At 45.3% G+C, this 12,170-nt stretch overlaps 1 protein-coding gene across 2 annotated transcripts in view; it reads left to right on the top strand.

Annotated features, from left to right (window-relative positions):
• The window catches only part of LOC142578035 (uncharacterized), a 132,664-nt gene that overhangs the window by 84,356 nt on the left and 36,138 nt on the right, over positions 1-12,170 (top strand). For both annotated transcript variants that reach the window (XM_075687457.1, XM_075687456.1), the window contains exon 5: positions 5,549-5,767. In XM_075687457.1, the coding sequence (XP_075543572.1) occupies positions 5,549-5,767 (219 nt within the window). The remainder of the gene's footprint in view (positions 1-5,548; positions 5,768-12,170) is intronic.

Here is a 12,170-nt window from a genome sequence, read left to right as displayed (position 1 = left end):
TCCGGGTGAAAAATGTTCCGGTAGAGCACGTCGTCTTCGAACTTGAACCGTTTGAGCTGATTCCGTAGCCTGGCATTGGGTGGAGATCAAACACCGCTAAGACGATTGATGATACCATGGCAATGAGAATCGGCGCGCTGATCAGCGGAAAGCACTGAAGGGCGGTTTGATAAAGTCAAGGAGGAAATGGATGTAGTAGACGATGCGTCCTCCATGCGGCCAATTTGACTAGGTGATGGGATGTACTCCGATGATGGTGGTGATGGGCATCGTGAAAGAGCATGGGCATCTTGGTGCTTCCTTCCGGACTTGTATATGACATCATTCATATGCAATTGTCATATGATATATTCATATCACAGTCATATGCTTCTAATTGGAGTATCCAGCGGGAAGGCGTCCCGACAAGTTTTTTTATTGTCGACAACCAACATAGGGCATGGTGGTCGGTCACAACCGTGAAATGTCGACCGTGCAGGTATGGACGAAATTTCTGAATGGACCATATGCCAGCCAAGTACTCTTGTTCGGTTAACGAGTACGTTTTTTCCGCAGAAGTCAGAATGCGGCTTGTATATGCAACAACCCTTTCACAAAATTCATGGTCACGCTGCAGCAGTACAGCACCAATTCTTTGACCACAAGCGTCAGTATGCAGTAATATGGGCGCCTTGTCATCAGAATGACAAAAATAGGTGGGGATGTGAGTGCGCGCTTGAATTCTTGGAACGCGGCTGCACACTGATAGTTCCAATCGAAGGAATTGCGAGCGAGATGACCCAGGACTTTAATCGTTGTGCTAGCGAAACGGCACTTCCTCTTGTTTAGTTGAAGTCCGGCATTAGAAAGGCATGTAAGCACTTCATCTGAGCGTTGCAGACGGTCAGTGAAAGTCGAGGAAAACACGATGATGTTGTCGAGGTAACATAGACAAGTTTTCCACTTGAGGCCGCGAATAACATTGTCGATCATATTTTTTCAAATGTGGAGGGAGCAATACATAGGCCGAAAGGCATTACGTTGAAGTTGAAGTTGAAGTTTATTTTCACCACCAACAGTACAGTGTGTTTTTACACAAAACAGTTGTGGCGTGGAAAGTGGGAAAAAAGCTGCGCTAATGCAGCTTGACTAGCCCCACCTCCCATCCGTACAAGGCAGCAGAACGACAGCACAGCAAACTTCATACAGTCTTAACGTATCATAGAAAAATAAAAAATAAAACGTGTACAATAATTGTCAAGTCTACATAATTACATGCGCCCTTAGGTGCCTAAAAGCACATGAATCATTCGCGCACAAAAACCAAAAACCAACGACAAGAAAATTATTGCAAGGTAACATAACAGTAAGACATACTGTAAACAGAAAGGAGGGTTTTAGTTAGAATTTTTCTAGGCTTGTAGTGGATTATGTAAACATGTTGAATGGCTCCCTGCCTGAATGGACACGCAAGTGATCTTCGGTAAGCTTGAACGTATTGAGTACGTGTGGAAGGGTGAATTTTAACATTTGGAGACCGTAGTTCGTTCGTGTTCGGGGAATGTGCCAGTGTTCAGAATTGCTGACGGGACGCAATGAAATGTTCGGCTGTAATTGCGCTAAAACCTCTTATGTTTAGGCTATTTCTACGAATTTCTGACCTTAACGACAACAACAATTGATGTTCATAGGCAACACTGAATTTTAAAACTTAAACTTTATAAATAAATGAGATGTAAGATCTCTATAGCCTAAATTGGCAACAGCTCGCAAAGCACACTTCTGAAGTGTATATATCTTTTTCTTTACTCGTAAATACCGTCCGGGCAGAAAAGGTGGTCTTTTCTTTGTCCGCTTCGTGCATTGGAATTTGCCAATATCTGGAGCGAAGATCAAGGCTGGAAAAGTATAGCGCGCCTTGCAAAGAATCAAGGGCGTCATCGATACGGGGCATCACATATACATCCTAAAGGGTGATCCTGTTTAGCGCGTGGTTGTCAACAAAAATCGTACCGATCCATCCTTCTTCTGGACTAAAACGACGGTTGATGACCAAGAGCTGGCGCAGGGACGTATGCCGTTTTTTTTTCAGCATATCGGTGACGTTTTACTCGATGATCTTGGGTTCGGTCGAAGAGTCTCGGTAGGGACGACGGCGTGCAATAGTCTGGCCATCGGTGTCGATACGATAGGATGCAACGAAGGTCTGTCCGAGTGACGAAGCATTATATCAAAGGAGGCCTGATGCTTCGTGAGCAATTGGTGCAACGCTTCACTCATAGCAGCAGTAGGGTGAGAACTTACGGAAGAAAGGGCAGATGAAGCAGATTTACCCTGTTGAGCAAGAGCTTGTGAAGCGGCAAGAGGGAGCAGGGAAACTGGTTAGGTGTCCACATAACAGGTCACTGCAGAGCCTTGAGGTAGGAGGATTAGCTCAGTGGTCGTGTTTAAAGCGATGATTAATGCAGAGTTTTCTTTGAACCAAACCGGGCAGGAAGCAAGGACAATCCCACGGTCAAGACAGCAGCCGTAAGGATCAATGACCACGTTGACATCGATGATGTCCGTAGAAGAGAGAATTATGATTTTCTCGTGGCCGGGAGGCAGTACAGAACCGGCCGCAGCGAGAAAACGCAGTCATGGCTCATCGGCACTCCCGCTGCAATGAACTCTCTCGGTCATGCGGACTACACGATGACAAGAGATTAAAGCGGACACTGACGAGAGGAAGTCCCAACATAAATGTAGTTCATGAGCGCACGGGAAGAAATGGCGAAGTTAATGTAATGAAGGATACCATCATCTTCACTTTCCGCAGACGAGAGCACAGGTCCGCGCGCGTAACGGATATAGTAGCTCCCGTGTCAATCAGAGCTTACAAACGCACACCCTCCACATACACCAATAACATGTTCAAAGGACGTGCAGAAGAATTTGGAGCGCGTCGCGGCGATGCAGTTTTCCCTCCAAAAACTGCACTGTTTACTTTTCCGGTCGCTGGACATGGAGTTGTGAGACAGGCCAAAGTGCCGAAACAGAACGTCGGAGCGGCGATGGGGAGCGGCGTCTCGAGACACGTGTGGTGTGGGCGGTGTTGGAGAAGTCGGCCGGAGGTGGAGATCGGCGAAGGGGAGGATTATCGTCTTAACTGCGGTAGACGCGAGGAAGTGGCTTATCAAGTTCAAAGGCAGCGTGACCACGACGTTCGTCTTGCTGGCGGCATCGGCAAAACCCGGAGATATGTCCTCGAAAGCCGCAGTAATAGCAGATAGGCCTCGACCAACGCCAGGTAGAGTAGTAAGGCGGGTTGGGATATCGGGCGACTAAAGGAGTCAGGTGATCGTGAAGAAGCGCAGGTGGTGTGATTGTAGACGGTGCGGTTGGCATTGCAGCAACCTGGGCGTAAGAAGTTGGTTGTGAGCAAGGCGAAGCGTTGGCTTGGTGGGCGTTCTGCACGCAGACCAATTCCTCCTTAATAATGCCGCGCAGGTCAGGAGAAGCAGGCTGGACGTGAGTACTGCTGCAAGGAGGGGAGCCATGCACTTGGAGTTTCTCACTAATTATGGCTCGAATGAGAGACCAGAGCTCAATACTGTTTGCAAGGAGGTTGTCGGAATTGTCCGGTGGCAAGCGGATCGATTTCAGGGTGTCGAGGGGCTGACAGACGGCGACTACGTCCGACACCCTCGAAGGGTTTTCAGCGGCGAGTGCATTGAAGGCCGTAGATCCTACACCCTTAAGAAGGTGTCGCACGTGGTCCGTTTCTGGCATGGCAATGTCGACATTGCGGCGAAGCGCGAGGATGTCCTCAGTGTACGAGATATACGATTCGCGAAAAATCTGGACGCGGTCAGACAGCCTCTTTTTCACAACTTTCGAAGGGACCGTAGGTGTACCAAATTCGCCGTATCTTCTCCTTTAAAGACGACATATCACAGAAGTCTCTGTCGTGATTCAGAAACCATGTCTTGGCTACTTGAGACACGTAAAATGGTACGTTTTTTAACTTCGATGTCTCGTTCCAGTTGTACTCGCTGACACAATCGTAGTTGTCCAACCAGTCTTCAACGTCCTCACCAGGCAAGCCAGAGAACATTTCTGGATAGCGATACTGGTAGTTGTCAGGGCTGGGAGTGGGGGTGGCTGGAAATTGAACCAAGCCGATGGACGCTGCGGGCCGGTCTTGCAACATGGTGGCCTCTTGGCGTAAGCGGCGTCTCGAACGTACCTCCAGGAGAGACCTTGAAGAGGGGTGAGCTCGAAGGGATCTTAAAGCGCCTCCAATACTTGAAATACCATGGTCGATACGACGCTTTATTCCACGAAGGCAAAATGGCGCTGACGCAAAAACGAACACGAGCCGAAGATTGATGATGACTATTTACAGATGAAGATGAAGTCCGCATAAATGCTTACGTCATATTAAATAATTTTATACAAATAGGCAGACTTTTGTCCAAGTAAAATATATGTGTTAAGGTATCTTAGGACAGACTGCACACTTCAACATGGCAGTACCAACTACAGAGTTGTATCGGCCGCTTTCGTTGTACAAAGGATCAACTTCTCATAGATCCCTCACCTTAGTATTAGGATCGAATGCGGTTAGGCCAGCATATGTTAATTCCGTAAGCTTCCTTATTCAAGGGCCTTTAGTGGAGGCTTCTTTGGTCGTCCTGCACCACAAGGCAGCCACAAAGCTACTTCCATACCGCATTTCTAAGCATCTTTCATTGAACGAAAGCTTCTGTGATATTTGTTAAGCCACCCCTTTCGCTGAAGGATGACTGCTCGGAAATGCTCGCAGACTAGACAGTCGTGTGCGCACTGCAGTTTAGGCGAATACCATTGACAGAACAGGAGCACAGGTAAAACGCAGAAATGAGCAGAGAAATACCGCAGCAAGAGTGCAACTGCTTGCTCCCGCATTGAAACGATCCAGACACTCTGAGAGCATATGCAACGGTGAAGGTGCATCACGTGACCAGACTGTGCCTTTGGGTGGTGATAATTACGCCTACTTCGCTTTTCATTCGCTGTCCCTTCCGCAACCAGAACTATAACAACGCAGCACAACGAAAATAAAGCGATGTGACACCTATGTGTCACGTGATTGCCTTCGCGCACAGCTTTTCGCACGGGAGCGGCTCCAACGGCACTCCACTTTTTTCGGCGTCGCCGAATCGCTCCTTTTCTACAGCGCTCCTGCTGCTGTTGGTACACTGGAATGCAGCTGCCCTTGCATTAACAATATGAGGTCGTTGTTGAGTGCTCTTTTTCGCCCAATAGAATGCGCCAGTGATTTAATCTAGCCGGCTTGCGGACGAGAATAAAGCGGCGCTGGCTTGTTGCGGCAGACCGTAGTGCCTCCGATAAAAAGGCTCAACTTACAAGCAATATTCTTTGTATATGGGCTCCGGCACAGTACATCAGAGCAGGTGTAGAAGAGCAGCTGTGGATGCAATACTAAATGTGTAGCACTCATTTTGGTGGCGGTAACGCAAGGTGTGACGAACTAGTTTGCTGTCACCTATTCCTGTCTACCTGCTCTTCCTGTTTCAACATGCAGGGCATCAGCATTGGTGTCCTTGCCAAGCGCTACAACACATGGCCCCACACCTTGACGTATGCTGTGTCCACGGGCATGTCCGGCCGTTGGTATACGCCATGTGAACAGGGTAACATATCCAGCAATGGTCCAACAGGCTACACGCTAGGCAACAAATGCGGACTTGCGTGCAATAAAGAGAAGATTACCGGAGATAATCAGGTCACTAACATTGCCAAGGTGCGTAAAAGCAGTGTTTGTTTTCACGATATTGAAATTCAGTATGTATGTATGTATGTATGTATGTATGTATGTATGTATGTATGTATGTATGTATGTATGTATGTATGTATGTATGTATGTATGTATGTATGTATGTATGTATGTATGTATGTATGTATGTATGTATGTATGTATGTATGTATGTACGTACGTACGTACGTACGTACGTATGCATGACGCAGTAGTTCAGCGGAAACCCGAAAGGTGGAGAGAAGTAATCATTAAACGGAAAATCAGACAACCAGCCGTTCGTAGCACTTGCTACAAAGGTTAGTTCAGATGGTAGAGTGGCTGCGCCAGAAAGGCGGTGGCCTCGGGTTCGAGTCCCGGACCAGGATGGATTTTTCTTCAACTCTGAAGCTTTTCTTTCGAAGAAACTGTATGGGTTTCCTTTGTAGCAACTGCTACGACCGAGTGGATGTCTGATTTTCCCTTTAATAATGTATGTAGTGAGTCATGTATGTATGTATGTATGTATGTATGTATGTATTCATGCATGTATGCATATGCATATATACAGGGTGATTCGACTAACTAGGGCCAAGTATTAAAAAAAACAGATGCTACACGTGTCGAATTGCCGCGGTATTGCCCTGAGCCATATGAACCTTGTCGTATATTTTTCAGTCCACCAAGCTGGGTAATCAAAAAAGATTGCTTAAATTTTTTTACAAATTGAAGGTCGTACAGATCTACGCGCCTACATCCACTCATGATGACCAGTATGTTGAAAGCTTCTATGAAGGCGTAGAATCGGCAATGGATAAAGTCAAAACAAAATCACTGTACTGATGGGCGACCTTAATGCCAGGGTAGGCAAGAAGCAGGCTGGAGACAAGTCAGTTGGGGAATATGGCATAAGTTATAGGCATAGCAGGGGAGAGTTATTAATAGAATTTGCAGAACGCCATAATTTGCGGATAATGAATACCTTCTTTCGCAAGCGAGATAATCGAAAGTGGACGTGGAGGAGCCCGAATGACGAGACTTGAAACGAAATAAACTTAACACTCTGCGCTAACCCTGGCTTCATACAAGATGTGGACGTGTTCGGCAAGGTACGCTGCAGTCACCATCGATGGTAAGATCTCTTAGCCTAGACTTGAGGAGGGAACGGAAGAAACTGGTACACAAGAAGCCAATCAATGAGTTAGCGGTAAGAGGGAAAATAGAGCAATTCCGGATCAAGCTAAAAAACAGCTATTCGGATTTAATTCAGGAAGAGGACGTTAGTGTTGAAGCAATGAACGACAATCTTATGAGCATCGTTAAAGAGTGTGCAATAGAAGTCCGTGGTAACTCCGTTAGGCAGGATATCGGTAAGCTATCGCCGGAGACGAAAGATGTGATTAATGTATAAAAGCCAATGTTTAAAAGCCTCTAACCTAAAAGCTACAATACAACTGGCCCAACTTTCGAAGTATATCAGCAAGCGTAAGGCAGCGGACATAAGCAAGTATAATATGGATAGAATTGAGCATGCCCTCAGGAACGGAGGAAACCTAAAAGCAGTGAAGAATACACTAGGAATAGACAAGAATCAGATGTATGCATTAAGAGACAAAGCCGGCAAAGTCATTACAAATGTGGATACAATAGTTCAAGTGGTTGAGGGGTTCTAAACAGATTTATACAGTACCAGTGGCAGCCGCGACAAAAATCGAAGAGGGAATAGTCTGGAGGAATCTGACATTCTACAAGCAACGCCGGAAGAAGTAAAAAAAATCCTTGGGAGTTATGCAAAGGCGGAAGGCAGCTGCGGAAGATTAGGTAAGAGCAGATTTGTTGAAGTATGGTGGGAAGATTGCTCTAGAAGAACTGACCACCCTGCATACGAATGCCTCATGACCTCGAGCGTACCGGAATCTTCGAAGAACGCCACATAATCTTAATCCATAAGAAAGGACACGCCAAGGGCTTAAAAAATTATAGACCGATCAGCTTACTGTCCGTTGCCTACAACGTATTGACTAAGGTAATCACAAATAGAATCAGGAACACCTTAGACTTCTGTCAACCAAAGGACCAGGCAGGATTTCGTAAAGCCTACTCAACAATAGACCAAATTCAGACTATCAATAGGTTGATAGAGAAATGTGCGGAATATAACCAACCCTTATATATAAGTTTCGTTGATTACTAGAAAGGATTTGATTCAGTGGAAATGTCAGCAGTCATTGAGGCATTACGGAATCAGGGTGTACACGAGCCGTATGTAAAAATGCTGAACGATAGCTATAGCGGCTCCAAAGCCACCGTACTCCTTCATAAATAAAGTAACATAATGCCAATAAAGAAGGGCGTCAGGTATGGAGACACGATCTTTCCAATGCTATTCACCGCATGTTTACAGGATGCATGCAGAGACCTGGATTTGGAAGAATTGGGAATAAGAGTTAATGGAGAATGCCTTAGTAACTTGCGATTCACCAATGATATTGCTTTGCTTAGTTAATCAGGGACCTCAGGTTAATCAGGTTAATCAGTTAATTTCAATGCATGCTCAGGGACCTGGACCGGTAAAGCAGAAGGGTAGGTCTAAAATTATTCTGCAGAAAACTAAAGTATTGTTTCACAGTTTTAAAAGACAACAGAAGTTTACGTTAGGTAGCGACGTACTGGAAGTGGTAAGGGACAGGTAGGACAGGTAGGTAGCGCGTATACTTGGGACAGGTAGTGACCCTGAATCCGGATCATGAGACTGAAACAATCAGAAGAATAAGAATGGGAGGGATGCGTTTGGCAAGCATTCTCAGATCATGAACAACAGCTTGCCACTATCCCTCAAAAGAAACGTGTTTGACAGCTGTTTCTTACCAGTACTCATATACGGGGCAGAAACCTGGAGGCTCAGGAAAGGGCTCTCCTTAAACTGAGGACAACGCAGTGAGCTATGGAAAGAAGAATGGTCGGATAACGTTAAAGGGTAAGAAGAGAGCAGATAGGGTTAAGGGGGTTAATGACATCTTAGTCGAAATCAGGAAAAAGAAATGGGCATGGGCAGGGCACGTAAGAGGAGGGAAGATAATCGATGGTCATTAAAGGTTACGGAGTAGATTCCAAGTGAAGGGAAGCGTAATAGGGGGCAGCAGAAAGTTGTATGGACGAATGAGATTAGGAATTTTGCAAGGACAACATGGCCACAATTAGCACATGACCGGGGTAGTTGGTGAAGTATGGGAGATACCTTTGCCCCGCAGTGGCCGTAGCCAGGCTGCTGTGCTGCTGCTGATGATGATGACGATGATATACTTTTTTGAAATAATTCTAGCGAAATATCTGCACTAAAAATGTTGTTGCACTTGTTCAAAAACTTCGGATTATTTCATCTACGCTAAGATGACTGCCCTGTTGAATTCTTTTCCACCCTTTCTTTAACCTGCGCGTAATAAAAAAAGAAGACCACGTGACTGCCGGCGAACGCGCCGCGCTTTTAGCACACCCAAATGTAAGTTGAACAAACTAGCAAAGGCTGCTCCGCACACAGAATTCCATTGAATAGGCTGTCCGTGACTGCGATGGACGTTAAGGGACAAAAGGGGATTATCGTTTTAAGCACGAAATTGTTCTAGAAAAAAAACGACTTACGTGTACGTGTACTGTATCCTGTTCTGTTTCTAATTATTGCGCTAACGACTTGATGTATGACTGGCTTTGTTTTACTTCTTTACGATAGGCAAGTACCCAGGTAGCACAAAAGAGATACGTAACGTTTTCGTAGCGTTTATCCAAGACGATAAAAACGGGTTAAAGAAGACACGAATGAGAGAACTTCGGCGGAAAAACGTCGTATATCTCTGCTAATGTCTGGCTTAATTACTTTCTTGAGACGATCTAGAACAGGTCTGCAAGACGTATTCGAAAAGCTGGTCTAGAAATAGGATTGGGAAAGACACAAGTAATCCCTTTGCCAAAACTATTCGTAACCAATTTCTAAACGTTTTTAGGACGTTATCAAAAAGCTGGTCTAGAAGCGGTCTTCAAAGGTTTACGATACATCTGAAGCTAATTTTCGCGGGTGACGGGCGCGATCAGACATCGTCGTTCAAAACACGCGTTTAGTTTCGCCTCACGCGACTGGCCTATGCCGCGCAGACGTCGTCAGCCGCACCCGTTAGCACAGCCTAGGCCAATCGCGTGAGGTTAAACTGATCGGGCGTTTCGAACAACGATCTCCAATCGCGCCCCAGATGAGTAGAAGTGTCGGTGTTGACTGTAAGAGCCATGGCACAGTGCCAAGCACTGTTCCCCGCATGGCCGGTGCATCCTCTACCAAGTCGCACGAAAATGAGCCTGTTAGGAATAATAAAACCTCAATACCGCCTTTAGTAAGCTAAGATGCTTAAAACCACAATGGGAATGACATCCTGCAAAGAACAAATGGCCACGTCTTGGCAGGTGGCCAGACCAAGCCCTTCATGCCAAGAGTGCATGAAATGAGAACATTGTGAGAAAGCAAGAACACTTTATTAAAATGTAATGCTTATCCAAGGTTCGAACAAACTGTGTGAGAAATGCAAATAGAAATAAAAGTACATCGACAATGACAAAAGTCGCAGAAAGGATTCGTAATGAACTCGAAAGTGAACATTCACTAGCACATAAAACAAAATTCCAAGTACACATACAAAAATGAACAGAAAAACCTGGAGTGTACTAAAGTGTCTAATTTATCATAGTAAAGTGCGCGTGCTATTAGATGGACTAGAGTTATGCAGAAGTGACATCGGAGCGAATGGAAGAAGTAGACTGAAAAATGCAAGAGTATGAATTGGATGGTAACTGCCCCCAAGCAATGTTACCAATCATGTAGAAGCTTGAAAAGAGCACAAAAAGAAATACCACCGCAAACCATCATAAAACAATCCTGTGACAGAAATAAAAAAAAATGGGGAACAATGCAAAATTGGAAATATTGCCTTTAGGATATATCAAAGAAGGTAATGGCGAGAAAAAATAACCATGCAACAAAAAAGCAATAAAGTGAAATTAGTACAGAATACTTAAACGGGGGATTCAGTGTAACAAGTGAACACTACTGTAGTACAGCGAACGATGAGACAGTAATGCTGCATCTTGCCACTCCAGAACGTGAGAAATGAATATGCAAGCCTCATATTAGAAACTTACATAAACATGGAAATAAACTGGAATGCACTGGAAGCTGCATTTGTGTAACAAAGGAAGCAATGGTCATAATAAATAGTAAGTGTTTTATCTAAAAAGCCCTTTACAAGAGGCAAAGTTGTACCTCTCTGGCAAAAATAAAGTTGCAACGAATAATTTGCAAACCAGCAAATGCATTAATTAGAACACTGACATGTGACACTTTGCGTACATCTCCAGTCTCCTAAAGTAAAAAAAAGCACTCTGAATGAGAAAAACGTTTAACACATGTAGCCTAGAGCAAATTCTTTGCCAGTTCACTCACACTTTCACATCCATAAACATTTGCAACAAAGTCCAGGCACAGTTCCACTGATGTTTACCAATTCACGCCCACTTTCACGTCCAAAAATATTTGGCACACAGTCCAGGTCCAGCTTCATAGATAAACAGCTTGAGAGCACCCTACTCATTATTGTGCAGTCCCGCTGCTGGAAATAGAACTGCGACACATGCTGGTAGTAGTTTCAATGTAGACACACTTGCTGCCCTGGACAGGTATGCTCAGATATATGCACTGGTGCTCCATTTTGTCGAAGTAGACACATTGATGCACCACGCTGGTAATTGAAATGTTCTGAATGCACAAGTATTGGCTTCACCAGAAAGACTTGCCCACATACCACCGCGGGCATATATATGTACTTGCTCTTCACTCAGTAGCATTGAACTTAAAGTGTTCCCTATGTGGGAGCCATGTGTAAAACCAGTCTCACACGACCACTCTCGACTGCGATCAAGCCCGATCCGGATCGAAATTATCGATGCGACTGGCTCACTCTCGTAGCTTGCGCAGAGGAGCCGATCACGACCGAGAAATTCGATTTGTAACGGACTGGATAGCGGCTAAAAGAGCCCCGTGTGAAACCGGTATCAAATAATTCACAGACGTACGCTAGGAAAATGTGTTGCACAAGCACAAAGAACTGCGACATGCCCTGTTGTGCGAAGCGCGCGAACAGAACACATGTATATATATATAAAAAAACTGCGAGAGCGATTCGCGAACTCCATGCGCACACAAGGCACCCGCACGAACTCGGCAGGCCGCCGTAAAGCGCGAAGGGCGCACAGCGTACATTCCGACACATGTCCCAAACTGCAAACAATCGTACTACCTAAAGCATACAAGTTATTTCATACCAAGGGCATACTCGACTCACGTATGCAGTATGCACAAGCGAGTTATGCAGCG

The sequence above is a fragment of the Dermacentor variabilis genome, chromosome 4 (assembly GCF_050947875.1).
Source record: "Dermacentor variabilis isolate Ectoservices chromosome 4, ASM5094787v1, whole genome shotgun sequence".
NCBI classification, from domain to species: Eukaryota; Metazoa; Arthropoda; class Arachnida; order Ixodida; family Ixodidae; genus Dermacentor; species Dermacentor variabilis.
The sequence above is the reverse complement of the archived record's forward strand: the minus strand, read 5'-3'. Positions and strand labels throughout refer to the sequence as shown.